The 21,571-nt window shown below is 32.7% G+C and overlaps 1 protein-coding gene and 1 non-coding gene across 2 annotated transcripts; both read right to left on the reverse strand.

The window, feature by feature from the left end:
- Positions 1 to 2,603: 2,603 nt before the first annotated feature.
- On the reverse strand, positions 2,604 to 2,907 carry LOC130939191 (protein transport protein Sec61 subunit gamma-like). The gene has a single exon (XM_057867312.1). The coding sequence runs from the start codon at positions 2,866 to 2,868 to the stop codon at positions 2,659 to 2,661; it is 210 nt and encodes a 69-aa protein (XP_057723295.1). The 5' UTR covers positions 2,869 to 2,907; the 3' UTR covers positions 2,604 to 2,658.
- Positions 2,908 to 11,271: 8,364 nt separating this feature from the next.
- Positions 11,272 to 11,354, reverse strand: LOC130942745 (small nucleolar RNA snoR53Y). The gene has a single exon (XR_009071303.1). It is a non-coding gene; the product is annotated as a small nucleolar RNA snoR53Y (small nucleolar RNA).
- Between the last annotated feature and the right edge of the window lie 10,217 nt (positions 11,355 to 21,571).

The raw sequence follows: 21,571 nt of genomic DNA on the forward strand, positions 1-21,571 counted from the left end.
TGGCTTTATTTAGTAGATGGGCTTCATGTCCAGCCCAACTCAAGTTGGCAGATTTTGGCAGATAAAAAGTTGGTAACGTAGCACTACTGTTTTTAGAATATATATTTAATTAATATTTACTTCTTTTTTACGTGTCTTTCAAATTTTTGGAGATTTATTTGTCGTTAATATTTTTTGGTTTTTTTTATCAGTGATGTAAACTTTTGAATACCAACTTTTAACTAACAAAATCAAAATACCTAACCGTTTATAATGATATTCTAGTTTTAGATGTGTGGATAAAATACTTACATGAGTTTTTTATTTAAAGTAGAGAACTTTGCTATATGAGAGAACAATATGGTCTCTACTAAAGAGAGAGAGTGTGAACAAGAGATTGATGATGATGACGTTAAGAGAGAAGGAGAAAATAAAGAAAATGCTTTATTATAGTGATAAGAAATTAGAGACTCTTTAATTGATAAAGTTTAAAATAAGAGTGGTTTCTTAAAAATAGGAAATTTGATTAATTAAAATAATAAAATATTAGATTTAAAGATTGACTAAAGACTAATTTGTGTTGTACAAGTAGCATTTTTCTAATAAATTTAGAATTATAATTTAAAATTTAGCGTTTAAAATAAAAAAATAATTTTAAAATATCCAAAATTATACTTTAATTAATCGAAAAAAAACAAGAATAATATAAACACATCCAAAATTATGATGCCTTTCATTAATCGTGAAAAAAAAGTCAGCAAGAACAACATAAACACGTTTATTAATAGAAAAAAGATAAAACAGGAGAGAGAAAGCACTACAAATCCTCCAGAATAGTGAACAAACATTATCAACCGATGAGTATTTCCGGCGCGGGAGGAGCGGCATGGAGGAGGAAGGCGGCCCGATTGAGAAGCGACGTGGAGGAGGAAGGTGGCACGAGAGCTGTGCAGGGGGAGTAGCGCGGCGTGACGGAGCTGCACAAGGGGAGGAGCTCGGTGTGCGAGAGCTGCGCAGGGGCAAGAGACCGACGCGGGAGGAAGGGAGTGCAGGCAGAGACCGGTGACGGTGGTGACGAAGATGAGCTTGGAAGGAGATGAACGCAACATTGTGGAAGGAGAGGAACGCAACGTTGTGGATAAGCGCCGAGGTGGAGGAGGGCAACGTCGAGGATGAGGGCCGAGGAGGACGGTGGCGCGGACGAATGGAGGATGACTTCTTTGGTTTTCAAAGTGCGCCATTGAATTTTGGATGTGATCCTCTGAATTTTGGATGTGGGATAAATGCGAATTCTCTACTTCTACGAAATTTTTGAATGGATTTAGTTAATAATTAAATAGTTTAAGGTTTATTTTAGAATTTTAAAATTAAAATTTTGAATTTTGAATAATTTGATTTTTAGATGTGTATTTAAATTATAATATATTAATAATTAAACATATTAAATCTGAAATAGAAATTTAAATTTTAAATTTTAAATTTTAGTTTTATTTAGTTTATATTTTAAATATGTATTTAATTTTAAAAATATACTAAATCTATTCATAATTTTTAGATGTGTTTTTTTTAAATTATAATAAAAGACTGAATATTATACCATTTAAAAGAATACCTAGTTAAATTAAATTTATTAATATTGGCTAATGAAAAGTTAATTTTTTTATACTTCCTCATACGTCTCATATAGCTAGTACTTGATGCAGATTATGGTTGGATGGTTATTGAGCTGTGTCGTTGAGAATACGTGAAATTCTTGGTCGAGCATGATTGATTTCTTTGTCGCATTTTGAATTTGACTGGAAAGATGCTCATACCCATCCTGCATAAATTAAAGTAAAGACTTCAAATTCATACATAAACTGACATTGATATACATAAATTCTGGGCTATTGTTGGGTGCGGGGGCCTCATTATGATTACAATCGAAGTAACGAAAGGGTACTCTAGTTTTTACATTGTACTTCTTACAGAAAGGTACCCAAAGCTTTGCAAACTTTGAAGCCTCCACAAAAGCATACAAGTTAAGAGGGGAGCAACCATCTTCCGAGACATGGCAATCATTAATAAAACTATAAAAAAAAATGAGAAAATAAAGATGAAGAATTTTTATTATATATTATTTTGTTGTATATAGAAAAATAATGCTATTTATTTATACTAATTACTAAATTAATTTAAATTTTAAAATAAGATAAAATAACCAGAATCACAATAATTCCGTTAAAAAAATAAGCATAACTAATTTAGAAAAAAATAAACATACTAAATTTTTTTTCTAAAAAAAAAATAAGATAACAAGTTAAAATAACACTAAAAATTTAATATTTTTTTGTTAAATATGTAACGGACCATTTTGTCTATCAAATTAAACTTTCAGCTTCAGAACGTGAAAACAAAAAAGCAAAAAAGCATAACACTAATATTAATGTTATATGTAAATCAATCAACTATTTTGTATTTTCCCTTCATCAGTGCTAAATTAAACGGTGCCAACTCTTCTAACACATGTAAAAAAATGATAAATTTAAATTAAAACTATAATGTTTCCAAAGATACGAAGGATGAAAAAATAAAAAGTGATATACAGCAGAACTATAATTAATAAAAAATTGATGTGGGAACAACTCCTGCTACCATTTGCTTGAAAACTCCCCTTGTGTGATTGTGGCTATCATCATCCTAACCAGATCCGACGATGATGTTGTTAATAGGAATGAAGATGAGCTTGACGAAGAAGCCAACGAATCCCATAACCGTAATTCCGATTGCAGTATGAACAGCAACCTTGAAATATTCTTTGCGATCGGGTTTATGACAGCGCTTGACGAGCCTTACGCTGTCCTTGGAAAATTCTCTGAGAGGTTCGAACACTGAATCAATGGCGTCCATTGTCAGTCTTGTGCTTTTGAATCTGAGATTGAATTTTTATTGAAAGTTGTTGTTTTGTTGTATGTAGAAGAATAATGTTACTTATTTATACTAATTACTAAATTGATTTTAAATTTAAAATAAGATAAACTAACTAGAATCAAGATTTTAGATTCTGTTAGAGAAAAAAAATATAACTAAATTAAAAAAATAAATATAACAAATTTTTAAAAAAATAAATAAATAACAACGAGCTTTTGTTGTAGTTATTGTAATCAACGAGCTTCAGGGAAAGTCAGCATTTTAAAGACAGAGAACACTTCTCCTGCTCGGCTGCCATTTTTTTTTTTTGAAATATTCAGGTGTTGATATCTTCACATAAAATATAGTATAGTTAGAGAATTCAGTTAAATATATTTGATCAAATATATCAAATCATCTAAAAATTTATAATATTTTTTTGATGTAAAGATGTTATTATGAAAATTTTTATATTTTTTAATTATTTTTGGTCTACAAAAATAATGTTATTAGTTATTAACATTTAATACTCGTATTCGCTTTTTGTTTTTTATTTAGAAATATTGTTGCAATTTTTCAGATAATTTTTCTTTTATAATATTGTATTTGTTATTGAAAAATATTAAGGGTCATCAAAATTTATTATTTTTGACTATTATTTAGTCATCAATTCAATTTTTTAATTTAATTTTTTTAGTTTAATAATCTAATATTATATTTTATCTTATATTTTAAACATTAATGGTTAACTAATAGATAAAAACAATAAATTTTAATGATTCTCTAGCAATTTTTTGTTATTATTAACTCTCTGGGTTCTATTTTTTTGTTTTTTAATTGATTTTTTTTATGAGTTGAGAGTAGTTGATTGTACTATTATTTGATCCTCTATACCTTTTCATTCCTAAATATACAATGTACTTTGTATGTTGTAATTATTAAATATCAAATTGTAAAGTAATTCTAAAATAGAAAAATATTAAGTTTATTCTCAAGTAGTGCATGCTATGGTATAGAGGGTTCAAAATTATCTATACTTGTATGACTGTGCTGTTTGTAATCAGTATGTGAGAGGAATGAATAAAATTCACTAATAACACATCATAATATTTTGCAGTGTTTTCATATTAATCTCACCGTTGCAGCCTTCAGCAGCCTTTACACCATAATTATTATATTTGGGCCAAAAAAAACAAAGCTCAAAAAGTCTATGATGATAAATTGATAATTAATCTTGGTTATATGAAATTTAATGGTTAGTAAGTTTAATCTCTTAGTTATAACACTGTGTATACATACTTGTTATAACCTGATACTAATAACACACTTTTACATGTGTAGATGATTTCCAACTTTTACACCAGGGATGGAACATTTTCTGAATCGCTAATAGTAACACATGAGACATGTTCTCGTTGCAAGCTTTTTCATATCATACTATCGATAGTTTCCATGTGTGTCGCCTTCTTCCGCATGGTTCACAAGCTCACTTGTATGTTTCTGCTCCTGTGTGCAAGTAGCATGAATCTAGCTGAAAGGAGTAAAATTTTCATAGGTAAAATTATTGAAAACTTCTAAAAAGTACTCAAAATTCAATATTAAAATTATTAAAAGATTGAAAAATAATTGAAAAAGAGGCTATATAAAGACCGAAGATAAGGTTGGTTTGGAGCATGAGAAAAGAAAAGTTTGTTCTAATTTGAAAAAGCACATGCAAAAGGTTTTAGTGAACAGAAAAAAAAAGTTTTAAAAGAGTAGAGGCATAGATTGATTTTAGGTTTAGTTGCGAGGATGTTTTATATTTAATTAAAAGAGAAATGATAGAATATTATTAGAATTTACTATTTTTGTAAGTTATTAATATTTAAAAATATGAGTTAAAAGTATATTATTGAATTATTAGATTAAAAGAATTAAATTAATAAAAAAATGATGATAAAAGATAATAAATTCTCGAGTCAATATTATGTGCCATTTTTTTTTGGGGCTAGAAATTAAAATGGCCGAAGACCCGACTCATCCAAACAAGATCTAGCAACTATTACAACGCATGTACGAATTTATTAATATATAATAAGAATATAGTTGTGGTGTTTGCTTGACAAGAGTATAGACTAAATGTTTAATAAGTGGTAAAACAACAAAAATTAATGAAATAATAAAAAGGGTAAAGTAATAAATTCATCCTTTATTTTTTGGCGTAATCCTGTTTTGGTCTTTAAGGCTTAAAGTATCCTATTTGAATCTAAAAAAATTTCATTTAGCTTCAATTTAATCTCACCGGAGGTCAAAGATAAATAATTAACAAAATATCCTACATGACAGCAGTATAAGAACAAGGTCGATGATATGGACAATAAGTACAAACTTCAGAGGCACAAAATCAACCATGGATGCATCAATACATTTATTTATTATTTTTCTTATAATTAAAATAAATTTTTTTCTATAAAACTAAAAAAAATGTTAAATACATGTATTGATGCATCCACGGTTGATTTTGTGCCTCTAGAGCTTGTACTTATTCTCCAAATTATTGAATTTATTCTTATACTGTTGTCATGTAGGACATTTCGTTAATTATTTATCTTTGACCTCACGGTGGGACTAAATTGAAGCTAACTGAAACTTTTTTGGATTTAAATAGGACACTTTAAACCTTAAGGACCACAACAGGATTACGCCCAAACGTAAGGGATTAATTTAGTACTTTACCCTAATAAAAAACTAAAAGTTTTTATAACATAGAAGAGTATTGGATGATTTAATGGAATTATAGAAAAGTATTGAGCCGGAGTTTAATGAAGTTCAAATTTAAAATAATTTAGTTCTAAACTTCCAACTGTCTATCACTTCTAAAATCATTCTCTCTCTCATCCTCATATATATATGTTTGTTTCTTCACCTTTTTTATTAAAAAAATAAAAAATTTAAGAAATGAGAAGAGATGATCAGAGACAGATATGCAGTGAGACATTGGTTGTCAACGAGGAAGGATTGGATCTGACAGTGACAAGCTTCAATGCGTTCCTCGAGGATAGCAATAAGGAGGGCGCATGTAGCGGCGAAGGAGGAAGGGTGGGGGAGACAGTGGTTGACATCGAGGCGAAAGACAAAACGAAGCAGAAAAGAAAACATGACGAAGAGAGAAAGAGAAGGTGTCGACGAACTCGCGTCCATTGCAGAATTGTATCACAGCCGCTCCTTCACAGTAGGCAGCAGGTACTGCAAATGTGACTTTTATGACATTGTTGTACGTAGGGGATTTGAACTCTGAGATCGACGAGAGTGATTTTGATTCAACCAGAAATAAAGTACTTAAAATCTTTCATATTTCCTTCTTGTAATTTTTTATCTAAATATTTGTAATTATGTATTTTATTTAAAATATTATATATATAATATTATCTTAATAAAATTAACTATTATATAATAATATGTTTTTTAATGTGCATAAAGTTATTTGATATTAATATATGTTTCAAAATATTATATATAATACATAAAAATATTGAATTTTTTTCACACTTTTAAACAAATATTCTTAAATTTATTTATTTACATTCTTAAAACATAAAAATAGAAAATAAAAAATTCACATTATTCTAATTTTTTTAAATAAAGATAAAAATTTACTTCTAAAAATTACATATATAAAGCACACGTAGTTAGGAACCATTACATATGTAGATACACTAGTTTGTAATCATGATGAGCCTATGTAGGTGCAATAAATTTTTGTTCTCTACTAATTCTCATATCAATCACGCACTACAAGAAATATCGTTAAAATCGACGGCTTATTAAAATTCGATAGTAAAATAGACGGTAAAAGTAGTCGCTATTAACCTTGTCGATTTTTCAAAATTCTAATAAAATCGACGGCTTGCGTGGCCGTCGATAATAATTTAATAAAATTGACTGTCCTTTTGTCTATAATATGAGTTTTGGAAATATTGTTACTGATCTGTCCGTTGGCTATAATTCGGCTCAGGTAAAACTAAAACTATAAATCAGAATTAATCTGGTTAAAACTAAATACACACATGCAGGAGTACGTGGAGAGTACGTATTTTGCTCTCCTAACGAACTTATCCTATACAATCAAATAACTACGTGCCAACCCAGATGGCCCAGGAATCTCTCCGCAAATTTCTCTAAACAAACTTACTAGAGCAGTTATCACATAATTATCCCACTAAGTAACAGCTCCACAATATCAGAGTAATCGTACCACAATAATTCTATAAATACGTCCACCTCCAATCTTAGGTACACAACACTATTCATTCTGAGTCATTTGATATTCATCTTATACTCTTACTAACTTGAGCGTTGGAGTCTCTTTGCAGGTCCCAACCTCCTCCGGTGTTCCTTGACGGCTCGGCATCTGTGCTCTTAGGACAGAAAACTCCATACACACAGAAGAAGGAGTTACATCTCGGCACTAGAAGGAGTTATACCTCAGCTCAGATTACTAGACAGGAACAGTTACTAAAATCGACAACGTTGTCGTCGATATTATTATATAAAATCGACAAAACTTTCGTCTATAATATGATAAATAAAATCGACACCTTTTCCGTCGATATTTGGTTCATTAAAATCGACAATCTTTCCGTCGATTTAATTATTTAGATATCGACAAACCCTTTGTCTATATTTTGTTTTTTTTTGTCTATTTACTTTTAAAAAGAGACAGCTTTACCGTCGATTTTAATAGTCATATGTTTTAATTATTTTTTTATTTGAAAAATAGTAAACAATTAATGCAAATAAACTTTTAAATATAAAAATAAAATTTATACAGAATATTAGATAACAAAACAAATAAACTTTTAAATATAAAAATAAAATTTATACTAAATATTAGATAATAAGTTTACAAACTTATCAAAATAATAAATAATCCTCTAACATAAAGACTAAAGACAAGATAAATAACTAAACTTAGACTTATATTGGTTTAAATTGCAATCTACTAATAATACAAAATATTCAAAGTAAAGTAATTAAATAATCTACTCATACTCGTATAAATAATCATCTGAGTCATCAAGATCATCAGAATCATCCTCCCTTTGAGAACTCTGTGGTTGTCCTGGTCGCTGCAGAATAGGTGGGAGTTTTCTACCTGGGGCTGGGACTGGAGCTGTGCTTTTCTGAGAGATTGGAAAAGTAAAAAGGAGGAGGTGGGGGAACACGTGATTCAGAACTACTAGGACCCATGGCCCTCACATACTTAGTCAAGCTGCTCAATTGATGACTAAAATGATCTATCTGTGAGTTACTGGTGTTGAGATCCTCACGCAAGGATTCAACAGTCTGTTGCCACTCTCTTTTCTCCCTTTGGTAGCAGTCTTCAAGCTCTCTATATTTAGCTGCATGTTGTTCAACTTTCCTATTGAGTATTGCGATTTGTTCTCTAAGATCCAAAACATCAATGCTGCTGGTCGTGGTTGGCCCATTAACTCTTACCTCACCCATGTCATATACCCTACCTCTTCGCTTTCCATCCACTGTCCCAATCCATAAGCTTTCCTCAGAGACAGGCGGTGGATCAGTTATACCAGCCTTTATAGCAGCCTGCCGTTTTTGCTCAGCCTGAAACATACGCTCTTGAAACATATCCTACAATAAGGAGAAATAATTGATAAACTACTATAAGTATCAATAATACAAAAATTAAGGGGATATGTGGAAAAAATAAGTCCAACATTACAATGAAAGTAAGTTACCTTTGTCTTTCGGGAGTGTTCATCAACTCATTGAGTCCTATCCTTTTTGTGAGTATGAGTGTGCTAAAAAAACTCATCCATATGTGATGGTCTTCTAAGTGAATAATTTTGCACAGTGTAACCAAATTATCAACAAATATGAGTGTACAATTGATAATGTACTGAACTAAGACACATTTCAAACACAGTTTGGACAAGGCTTGGAAATACCAATAGAAACAACATCCCCCTAATAATTGGAACAGACTTAAATGTAGCAAGTATTGGCGTATATGACATATATATCAATAAGTATTCAAAAAGCAATAAGTGCTGGTGATTTGACATATAAGAAAAAAACGGGTGGCCAAGGCTTACAAAGTACAAAAAAAAGTTACATTTGAGAACAGGCTGACATTTAAGATAGTAACATTTCTAAATTATTAAGGGATGCAACAAGTGACATGTTAGAGGTGATATTAAACCAGTTAGAGAAATTAATAAGAACCATTCCCAGGTCTTAAGATTTTGGACCATCTGGCTACCAACATAGAAGCAAAGTTTCATTGACCATTTTCAATAATTATCATCTTAATCCTTGTTATCATGTTTGTCTTAATTAGTAGAGAAACCTTTGGCAACTAGCCACAAGAGACAGATACTCATGCAATTTGAAGCAGAAAGACATGGAGAAACAGCATAGCAGCATATATAACTCAATGAATAGGTAAATTTTGATAGTATAAAGTAAAAAAGAGGGTTCTATAAGCAACTTACCAAGCGTAACCTTGCTTCGGGAAAGGTGGTGCCTCCTGCAGTGTGAAGGGAGGTACCTCGAGTCGATTTCCTGGCAGCTGTATTTCTCACCTGTAATTGTCTATAGGCATTAGTGTCCCAACGTCTCATCAATTCACCAAAAATTTCTGGTGGGATCCAATATGGACGGGCACCTTTTTTGCAAATGGCATGGAGCATACCTCGCAAGCGCTTGGCAGCCTTGAACCTCCAAGCTTGATAGATATCATCCTCTTCCGTGTCAAGAATGTCAAAATATTTCTATTTTAAAAAATATATTTGAGATGTTATTATTTAAAATTCAAATAAAGTGAGTATATCTTACTAAAATTTTATTAAAATGCTGTTCAATAGATTGCATAATATAAATGACATTATTTTTGGGGGAAAAAACATGGAAGTGGAACCCCACACCCAGGTGGCTTAAACTGAATCCCCGTGTAGTCCACCTCTCTTTTCTTTGACCAATTACATCAACTATGTTAACTAATTTTTAGGTGCAATGATTTGGTTAAGAATGATGGTGAGGACTAAATAAATAATTATATAAATCTCTCATACATGTTAACTAAGGGAGCCAACAAGTATATATATATATATATATATAGTATATAATATGGCATTGAAATTCTAAACAACAACAAATTAAACAGCAGTTATTATTAATGAGATTAGCATGTATCAACAACAAACTAGCCTTGTATCACGTCTAAACTAAACAGATTATGACATAAACTTTAGTAATTAATTAATGAGATTAGCATGTGCAGTGAAAACATGCAGGTCCTTAAAAACTCAGCCACATAAATTTATTGAGTTAATTACTGTAATATAGTAATTAAAATTTACCCTCCACTCTGTCCACCATATTTTTCAAGTATCATCATCTGCCTCATCAAAACTCAGCCAAGACTTGTTGTAGTTTTTCTTAAAAACCTGAGAAATACGCTTCAAGTCAGGCTTAGGTGGATGCCAACTACATCAAAAATCAAAAAATGATAAAGACATATTACTTAGTAAAAATGGGACACGCTATTCATAAAATTTAAATCAAATAACAAACCATTTGGCACCATCATACCTAAGCTTGGGAACACTTGTGCTAGAGTGACCAATAGCAGCGGAAGTTCCTTAACCCTGAGTATCTTGGATACCATTAGATGTGGTTTGTCTTTCCCCAGAAGATCCTACTCGACTAGGAGCTACAATAGCTGGATCACTCTACACACCATGTGAGGCAGTGTTGGAAGGTTCATTGGCTTCTTGAGTGCATGATCTTAGCACACCTGGAGTAGGCATGATGTGTAACTGAGGCTACTGACGAGAGGGGGTAGTAGTAGCAATAGGTGGCGATTTCCCATTGGCCAGAGCAGGCTTGCCTGATGATGACCTAACAAGAGTGTATGGATCCGCGTCCAAGTCAAGTGGGTGACCGGTAGAAAACCTAGGCCTCCCCTTTCGGCCTCAGCCTCGGCCTCGGCTACGGCCGCGATCTCCATCTCTACCAACCATATTTATTCCAGCTTTTCAAGTTTTTTGATGTGGGGGCTGCTTCTCAATACTGTTTAAAAGGTAAAACAGAAAATTATAGAAAAGCATTAGATGCCATGAACAATTTATATGCAGAAAAGAAAAGGCTCAATCAGATGCAGAAAAGAAAAAGATAAAAGAATGTGGACAATTTATATGAGGTACAAAAGTATAAGTACCAATACAAGTTCTTCCACTTTCTCAAACCTTTTACAAGAAACACATAAATAATGAAACTAGAACGAAAGAACAAAATACACTAATATAGCACATAACATTTGGTTCTGAAACTAGTTATTTCCCAAATGCATGACTACTAAATTGGAAACGAGAAAGAAACAGCTAAATAGTGTAAAGGACTGGCTCCCTCAGTAAAATAAACTGATGTCTTAATCATCTGATATCAGCATTAGCATGGTATTGAAAAAGGGCATTAGAGGGAACCTAATTATTAACAAATAATTCAAGACAGAATACATCTTTCAGAATCTAAAAGGTATAATAATTTCGCATAATGTTCTTATTAATCACAGTCTAAGCTCAACATGGTTTTAAAATTTCACACTAAACACTAAACAGAATATATAGTAGAAGAAAACGATACCTGGTTCTTGTGAACTTGATTGAGAGAGAGCGGAGAAGGACCAAAGTAGGAGGAGCGACGGCAGCAACAGAGAGAAGGAGCGACGGCGACGTGGCAGCAGCGGAGTGTCAGGGGGAGGCTTTGTTCAACTCGGCTATGGGATCGCTAGAGAGGGAGAGAGTAATTGAGTAATTGTTGCTCCCTTTGACCTAAAAAAGAAAACAAAAACTCCATCAAAACCAAGCACAGAAAGGATAGAGAAACAAGACAACACTTAGAACTTGAACATTGAACTTATTAAAACTTTACTCTCAATGCCATTATATTGTTGTCATTGATGATGATGGTGGTTCTAATTTGAGGCAGACTACATAAAGATTCTAATTAAACGATTCAATTAGATTAGGGTTTAAAATTCATTTGTTGAAAGGATAGAATTGTGTTTCTGAACTTGGAAGCGGGAAGAGGGTGCGGGGATGGTGTTTTTAGCAATAAAAATTGACGGCATCGTTGTCGATTTTTATTTGAAAAAAGCAACGCCTTTTGCATCTATTTTATACATTAAATCCACACAATTTATTTGATTTCGGAAAGCAATCTAGACCGTTCAAATTTATCGACGGAAAAGTTGTCGATATTTTAAATATAAAAATAGACGCATTGTCCGTCGATTTTAAAATAAAAGTATTTTCAACATCTGACTCGTCGACAATATGACGATAGTTAGAAAAGGGTTTAATGCAACATAAAAAAATCGACGACCAGGTTGTCGATTTTATTATTTTATTTTAATTTTTTTTTTTAAAAATATCAACAGCAAGCCATCAAAAATTATCGACGGCAGAGATAGCCGTCAATTTTTTGCGTCGAAAAATACACATTTTCTTGTAGTGACGGTAAATAGTATTTACAACAAATAAAAAAATAGGTGAATGTATTTTAACTTTATTATATTCATTGTTGTATTCATTGATTACAATTTGTATTTGTTGCCACATCTAAAAAAGTTATTTTATGCTTCAAAGTTTTTTAAAATTAAATTTTATCGTTACTATTATTTGTTCTTTTAGTTTGTAATTTAATGAGTTATATGCTAACAAGACGGATGAAATTGTCAATTTATTAGAGATGGATAATCTTAAAACTAGTAAAGGGGGCAAATTAAATTAGTACTTTAAAAAGAGCAGTTTGATGAGATTCTTATTTTTTTTGTTTGTATTTTGATAAATATGTATGGTACAACGTTAATTGTTTTATAAAATATTATTGTTGATGGATCAATTTATTCTTAACATGGTGATACAAATAGTACTTACAATACTCTGACTTCATTTGAGTTTGTATTAATCTTGTATTTGATAAAAAAATATTATGGAAATAATTAATTTCTTTGTCAAGTTTTACAAAAATATTCTTAAGACATAATTAATGTTATACAACTAGTTCATTTTACAAAATTATTTATCCAAAACATAAGAGATGACAGATGGAAAAAATTATTAAAAGAGAAACAATTGAGCACCAGCAATTTTTAGTATTTTTTTGCCATGATTTTTAAATTATTTTTAACAAATAAATTTTACTAATTCATGTGTGCAAACTTTGAAAAATATGGGTGCAAATTGTATTGATTTATATGTGTAAAATTTTGGTAAATATAGATGCAAACTATATGTTTCTTGTGTGTAAAATGTATGTAAATATGGGTATAATTTATTGCTGGCCACATACTGGCTAAAAATGATAATATTTGCTGACCATGTAACATTGTTCTTGTTGAAAAATATGAAATCATTTTGTGGACAACATGATATTCTAATTCTTGATTTAACTACTTCTTGTTAATAGTTACTATTCCATAGACTTTATTCAATAAGAGAAGATTAATTTACTTTTTCAGTTTTAATATTTTATTTTTGATGCTCGCCAATATTCAAAAATAAAAAATTTATCAACTATTTAAATTGTGTAGATGTTTAGTAAAAGTAAAAAAAGTCAAAAATGTATTATTTAATTGATAGGTTGATTTATTTGATATTAACTCTTTCAGTTTCTACGGCTACTACAGAACGATCATTTTTAGCAATGAAAATAATGAAGAAAAGGTTAAAAACCATGATGGGAAACTTTTTTTTCGAAAATAGTTTGTTTATTTACATTGAAAAAGAAATCATTAAAAAATTTAATTTTGATTCAGTTATTAAAAATTTTAAGTCAATCAAAATTTAAAGAGTACCATTATAAAATACTTTATATATGTAGAATTATTTATTATCGTATTAGTAACAAACTTAAAAGATAATTATATTTATAAATTTTATTTTAATATTAAATACTATTCTGTTATTTTAATCATAGTTATTGAACCAGTAATTAACCCGATTATACGATTGGATCACTAGTTTACTAGATCAACCGATGAGTTGCTGATTCACCCGATTGACCCAATTATAATTAAATAAAAATATAAAATTATAAAAATAAAATTAAAATTAAAACTTAAAATACATGTTTTAACAAATATATTAATAACAAATATATTAAAATTTTTTATCTCTCTAATTTTTTTCTTCCTCCAACTTCTGCCACCGCATGACGTGCCACTGAAACCAGGCCTTGAGCCACCATTTTGATACTATGCTAGCTAACGAATTTTCTTTAACCAATATTGACTAATTTTTTTATATTAAATTTATATCTTAAATCATAAACCTTTAATCTTAAATTCTAAATTATAAATTTAAACACTAAAATCGATTAACATTAACTAACTAAAAAATAATTATTTATTCTTTCTCAAAGAAAAAATTATGTCCAATAATAATCTAACGTTTTATTCATGTTTTTAAAAATCGAATCAGACTGATCAGTTTAATCAAATTAATCAAGAACCAATTCTCTAGTTAGTTCGGTAGTGACAAAAATTGATTGGCAAAAAATTGGTGAGAAATAGTTTTTAAGGGGTGTGCCCAATCTGCTGTGATGTTCTAAGATAGTATCGTTTTACTTTTTAAAAAATGAGTTAATTACCAATTCAATACCTAAAAGATTTAGGTGCTGACAAAAATTTTTTTAAAAGATGTTATTGACAAAATAAAATTCTTAAAGTTTAAAAACTTAACAAAAAAGACCTAATGTTAACTGATCACGTTAATAGAAAATGCTTACGTGGCTAACAAAGTTGATTATATGGCTACAAAGAGATGACAATCTTAAATTTTTTAATACTTACAAGTTGGAAAATTTCAAGTAAGATAAATAAAAAATCGAATTTTTCCCTCTTTCTGCATTTCTCCTTTTTTTTTTCTCTTTAATAGATGTGAAGAAAGGTTTTTCATTCTCTTCTTGATCACTTTGGATTGCAAGTTGCATAATGTTGATGTTGAAAAAAATCACAATCAATTTGATACCTTTATGCTGTATAAATTGGGGTAAGATTCTTGATGATTGGGGTCTAAATTGGATGTTATTGAGTGACATTAGAACATGCTTTGAAGCCTTGTATGATTTTAAAAGAGGCATGGGTCTCTATTTTTTTCGTAACAATTTAGACCTTCTAGGGGGTTAAGAACAAGAAGAGTTTTAGCAATAGTAGAATTAACATTCACGAGATGGCGCCAAATGCTCACTCTAAAGGACATGTGGGCTACTAATAGATGCAAAAGAAGGTTAATGGGGAGGCAAGAAGGTCCGTTCTTCAAGTGAGCATAGAGGTAAGGACTCTAATTTCTTAGAAGAAAGAGTTTTTATGTTGGAGAATGTTCTATCCTCTATGGATGAGCATTTTCAAATGATAGAACATGATAAAGAAACCCTCGAGACTCACATGTTAGGAGAACTAGATGCTTTCAAAGAAAGCATGCTCCAAATCAAAGAGAAGCTTGAGAATTCCTTGAAACTATTTGAGGAAGTTCGAGTTTGGTTCGAGGAGGCAAAATCTCGACCAACCGTTATAAAGGAGACGACAAAGATTGATCTCCCAAATTCAAAGGAGTTCAAGGGCGTGAGGGACGCTCGAGAGGTCGAGAACTTTCTATGACAAATGGAGAGATACTTTGAAGGTCAAGGGGTGGTCGAAGAAGCAATAAAGGTACGTATTACAGCTCTCTACCTTTCTGATAATGTTACTTTGTGGTGGAGGAGAAAATGCGTAGATATGGAGAATGGTACTTACAACATAGCCACGTGGGAAGATTTCAAGAGGGAGTTAAAAAGACAATTCTTTTCTGAAAATGTGGTCTATAAAGCAAGAAAGAAGTTGAGGGAGTTGAAACACAAGAGTATGATTAGCGACTATGTAAAGGAGTTCATTACTCTCACGCTTCAAATCCCCAACTTAGCATCAGAGGATACATTGTTCTTCTTCATTGATGGACTCCAACCTTGGGCAAAGTAAGAACTACAGAGAAAGAATGTTAAGGATGTCGATGAGGCCATTGTAGTGGCCGAATCACTCACTGAGTATCATAGGGGAGACTCTAAACCCAAGTCTTCCTCCAAGTCTAGTTCTATTAAAGGTGGGGGAGACAAAGGAAAGATTTTCTCAACCAAGAAGGAAGAAAAATACTCTTGAAAGAAAGAGTATGAAGAAAAGAAGAAGGCTTTCGTGCCTAAAGGAGGATGCTTTGTGTGTATTGGATCTATCCAACTCATGAATGCTGTGAAAGGCAAAGAGACAAGCACCACAAAAAAGAAAGGCTTAATGTATGTCAAAGCTTTTATCAATAAAAAATCCGTCTTGGCTATGATCGATACTGGTATTACACACAACTTCATCACACCTGATGAAGCAAGGAGGCTTGGGTTGAAGATCACCGAAAAGAATGGTTGGTTCAAACTCGTGAATACCAACGGTGAACCCCTTAAGGGAGTAGCAAAAGGGGTTGAGATGACTCTTGGTTCTTGGAAGGGTCTTATGGATTTCTCAATAGCATCCATGGACGATTTTAAAATAGTCGTCGGGCTCAATTTGCAAAGGAATGCAAATATAATACTTATACCATACTACAACATAGTATACGTCATGGAGAAAAGGTCTCCATGCATGGTCCTTACAATCTCAAGAGCTGAAGGAATCCCGATGCTTTCGACCATGCAACTCAAGAAAGGTTTCAAGAAGGGGGAGATGACGTCTTTCGCTCTACTACAAAAAAAGTCAACATCCGAAAGAGAAGCTGTTCTCCCTAAAATCAATGAAGTCCTTGAAGAAAAATAAGGATGTGATGCCTCTTGAGTTGGCAAAACAACTACCACCTAGGAGTAAGGTGGATCACAAGATTGAATTGGAGTTAAGAGCAAAACCACCTATCTCAAAACCATATAGGATGGCAACCATTTACATGGTCGAAAAAGATATTGTGGATACCATCAAGGAAGGGTTGCATCATGATCCATTAGCCAATAAGTTGGTAGAGTTGGCTAAAGAATGTAAGACCAAAAGATTTTAGCTAGAAGATGACATTCTCTACACTAAAGGGAGAAGACTATACGCCCCTAAATGGGAAAATCTAAGAAGAAAATTAGTGAAAGAATGCCACGACACCAAGTGGGCTGGTCATCAAGGTCAACGAAGGACCTTGGCACTCATTGAATCTTCTTATTATTGGCCTCAAATGAGAGATGAAGTGGAGAGCTATGTGAAGACTTGTATTGTATGCCAACAAGATAAGATTGAAAACAAGACACCAAGTGGGTTGTTGGAACCTCTACCTCCATCAGAGCGACCGTGGGAAAGTGTTTCTCTAAATTTTATCTCTGCCTTACCGAAGTCTGAGGGGTTTGGATTTATTCTTGTGGTAGTGGATCGATTTTCAAGGTATGCTACATTTATACCTGCCCCTACTGACTGCACTGCAGAGGAAGTAGCACGACTATTCTTCAATAATATGGTGAAGTACTGGGGATTGCCTAAGAGCATCATTAGTGAGATCCACGTTTCACAGGACGACTATGGACAGAGCTGTTCAAACTCCTTGGGTCAGAGCTTCATTTTTCAACAAGCTTCCATCCTCAAACCGATGGACAAATTGAGAGAGTAAATGCCTTACTTGAGTGTTACTTGAGGCATTTTGTAAGCGCTAATAAAAAGGACTGGACAAAACTCCTCGACATCGCTCAGTTCTCATACAATTTGCAAAGGAGCGAGTCCACAGGAAAGAATCCATTCGAGATTGTGACTGGATAACAGCCGCTTATACCACACTCTCTTTCTTCCTCTTACTCAGGGAAGAGTCCTGAAGCTTATCATATGATTAAGTCATGGGAAGAACAAGCAGATGTCACTCGTTCTTACCTCGACAAAGCTTCCAAGAGGATGAAGAAATGGGCAGATAAGAAGAGGAGGCAGCAAGCTATCAAGTGGGAGACAAGGTGATGATCAAACTTCTTCCACAGAAATTCAAAACCTTTCACAAGGTTCATAAGGGTTTAATCTGCAAATACGAAGGGGCATTTCAGATCATTGGACGTGTTGGAAAAGTTGCTTACAAAGTACAACTCCCTCCTTCTATAAAGATCTACCCGATCTTCCATGTGAGTATGTTTAAACCATATCTTGAAGACCAAGATGAACCGAGTAGAGGTGACTCGAGTCATGCTCCGCCCGTGGTGATTAGATCCTTTGATAAAGAAATCGAAGAGATCTTAGCTAATCGCATCGTGCGGCAAAGAGGAGTACCACCAAGTATCCAATACTTGATTAAGTGGAAAGGACTCCCGATAACCGAAGCTAGCTGGGAAGCTCGTAAAAATCTGTGGCAATTCCAAGAACAGCTAGAGCGCTTTTATGAACAGAACGCGATGAGGACGTCTGCGCATTAGGTGGGGAAGAATGTCACGGTAAATTTTAGAAAGTTAAATTTAACAGTATTTGTATAATTTTCTAGAATATTTGAGAATGCTCTAGATGGTTCCGAAACATTCTAGAAGGTCCCGGAATACCCTAGAAGGTTCTAGAAGACTTTGAAAGGTCATAGAGTATTTTAGAAGAGTGTAGATATATATAGAAGTATTAATAGTAGTATGGAATAATCTATAAGTGTTCAAAAAATAGTAGTATGATAGATATTTCAGTGATCATTGTGAAAATAGAGCCTTTCAATAATAGACCTAAATAAAGTTGGATCTTCAAAAGCTGAGTTGCGGTTGGATTGAAGCTTAATTGAACTTACCGTAGGAGTAATGACTCCTTTTGAGTGTTGCATACCTGCCTTATTTAATAACTCACCAAGATATTTAGATTGATTAAGAGAAATCGGAGAAGAAGAATGATGAACAACCTAGATACCAAGAAAGTAATTCAAATCTCCTATGTAATTATGTAATTGTAGAAGCAATTTCAATATCATCATTACCCGTTACTAACATATCATCAACATATATGAGAATGTAAGTGAAAGAAGTAGATGTTATTTTCAGAAATAATGAAGGATCACTTTGAGTACAAGTAAAACCAAATTTTTGTAAAGTGATAGTAAGTGTTAAATACTAAGTTCTTGGAGCTTGTTTGAGACTATATATAGCTTTATTCAGTTTGCAGATCAAATGAGGATTAGTGTATTGAAATCCTGCAGGTTGAATCATATATATTATTTCTTATAATTGTCCATTTAAAAAGATATTGTGAAAATCGAATTGATTGATTTTGCATCCATTAAAAAGAGAAATAGTCAACACTATTCGAACTGTAACAGGCTTGATGATAGGTGAAAGTACTTGATCAAAGTCAATACCTGGTGCTTGATTGAACCTTTTAGCAACAAGACAAACTTAATGCCTAACAATATCTCTTTTGGAGTTTTTCTTGAGTGCAAATGCCCACTTACAGCTAATCACTTTCTTATTGGAAGGAGGTGGAACAAGAGTCCAAAGTTTGGTGATAAACAAGGGCCCTATATTCAAGAAACATAGCCTCCTTCCTCTGAAAAATGTGAAGAGATGTCTTAATGAATTTAGGGAGAATTGTTGTAGGGTCAATCTGAGTTGAAGAAACTAATGCAGATAGCGTCTTTGGTTTCAAGTTACTTGTTTTGGAACATGTTAGCATAAGATGGTTATTAATAACTGATATTGTAGTATTAAGTGATGAAAAGGGAAGATCAATATCTATAGATGATATAGAAATAGGATCAGGTGAGGTGTTACTCTTATTATTAGAATTAGAATTAGAATTAGAATTAGAATTGGAGGTGATAAGATGAAGATATGGATTAGAAGTGTATTTAGTACTATGATGTTGAGAAGAAGTTTGATTAGAAGAGTCAAGATTAGATGAAATAAAATTAGGATTGACAGAAGAGGATGGAATAATAGGAATTAAAGGTAGCAGTATATTAGCAAAATCAGAAGAAGATGCAGATACAGGAGAAGTATAGTTGAAAAATTTAGAACCTGAAAATTTTGTCTCGTCAAAGATAGCATCTCTAGAGACATAAAGCTTACCATCCTATGACATACACTTATGTTACGGCCTGGCCCAAAAATCGCACGAGTCGGTCCGACCCGATCTCTACCCGACCCGGTCACGTGCCTTCCAACCGACCCGGACACGCGTCCTGTACGGCACACACGCGGCTGCAGGACAACGTCCTCGGAAATATGGGCCTGTCCTCGTCTTGGGGCCCGCTACTGACATGTATATAAGGGGAAGATTGGCTCTTCCCCCGAGGTACGTCACTTTCCACATCACTCCCCCTGCTTGCACGATTTCTGACTTAGGCGTCGGAGTGTCTTTGCAGGTGGCCCCCCCTCGTCCATTCACTAGCTCAAGTGCTCGTCAGCTCGCCTAGCCCGCTACCAGCGCGACCCGAGCTAAGGCATCCTCGCCCCTTCACTTGCATACCCGACCTGTCCGGAACCCGATTACCGAACAACTTATAACCTTTTTTATTAGTAGCATAACCAAGAAATATGCAAGGATTAGACCTGAACTCCAATTTGTGAGTATTATAAGATCTTAAATATAAAAAATATAAGCACCCAAATATTTTGAAAAAAGCATAATCTGAGACTTCATTAAAGATAAGTTCATGTGGAAAAAGATGAGAAATGACAGCAGATGGCATTCTATTAATGAAAAAAACAAATGTTAAAAATACTTTATTCCAAAAAGACAAAGACAGAGAGGTTGTGGCTAGCAATGCTAAGCCAGTCTCAATAATATGTCTATGCTTTCTCTCAGCTAAACCATTTTGTTGTAGTGTATAAGAGCATGATAATCGATGCAGAATGCCTTCTTAATGAAGAAATTATTTAAATTCGTTAGAGAAATACTCTCTTTCATTATCAGTCTGAAGTGCTTCAATGGAATAGCTAGTTTGTTTTTCTATGAAGTTTTTATATTGTTTAAATACCTGAAAAATTAAGATTTATGTGTAAGTAAGTACATACTAGTATGCCTAAAAAAAATCTATAAATGATACATAAAATTTATATCCATTGTGTGATGTGATTGGGACAAGATCCCACACATCAGAAATTACTAATGCAAGAGAGTAATCATAATCATGAGAAGATGTAATATAAGAAAGGCAGTGAGATTTAACCATACAACAAAATTGACAAAGTGAATTATTATTAATATCTTTTTAATAAAAAAAATACACCTTCCAACTATTGATTTGACTATTGGCAAAGAAGGATGGCCAAAGTGTTTATAATATACATATAATGAAACACAAGAAGCAACTAAAGCAGTGGGATAGTTAGACAAAGATTCATGTTTAGGGATGTAAATTCGTTCAAAATATGTATAAGCTTTTATCAGCCTTGTTTCGGAGAAGAACTTTTTTGGTACTACTTTTCATAAGTCAAAAGTTCAAAAAAGTTACTTTTGAAACTTTCCAAACGGACCCTAAATCTGGTGTAGCATAGGGAGAGTCTTTAGTAGTAACAAGAGTGACAAGGGAATGATATTCTTCACCTAACCCATCAAGGATCACATTAGTGTACTCTAAATCTATTAGTGGAGTTCCTACAGCTGCTAAAGAATCAGTAGTTTTTTTATCTTCAGGAGATAATCAACATTTGATCCATCATTCTTGATAGTCTTTAATTGAAGTTGTAGTTGTCGAGCTCTTGC

The sequence above is a fragment of the Arachis stenosperma genome, chromosome 7 (assembly GCF_014773155.1).
Source record: "Arachis stenosperma cultivar V10309 chromosome 7, arast.V10309.gnm1.PFL2, whole genome shotgun sequence".
Taxonomy (NCBI): Eukaryota; Viridiplantae; Streptophyta; class Magnoliopsida; order Fabales; family Fabaceae; genus Arachis; species Arachis stenosperma.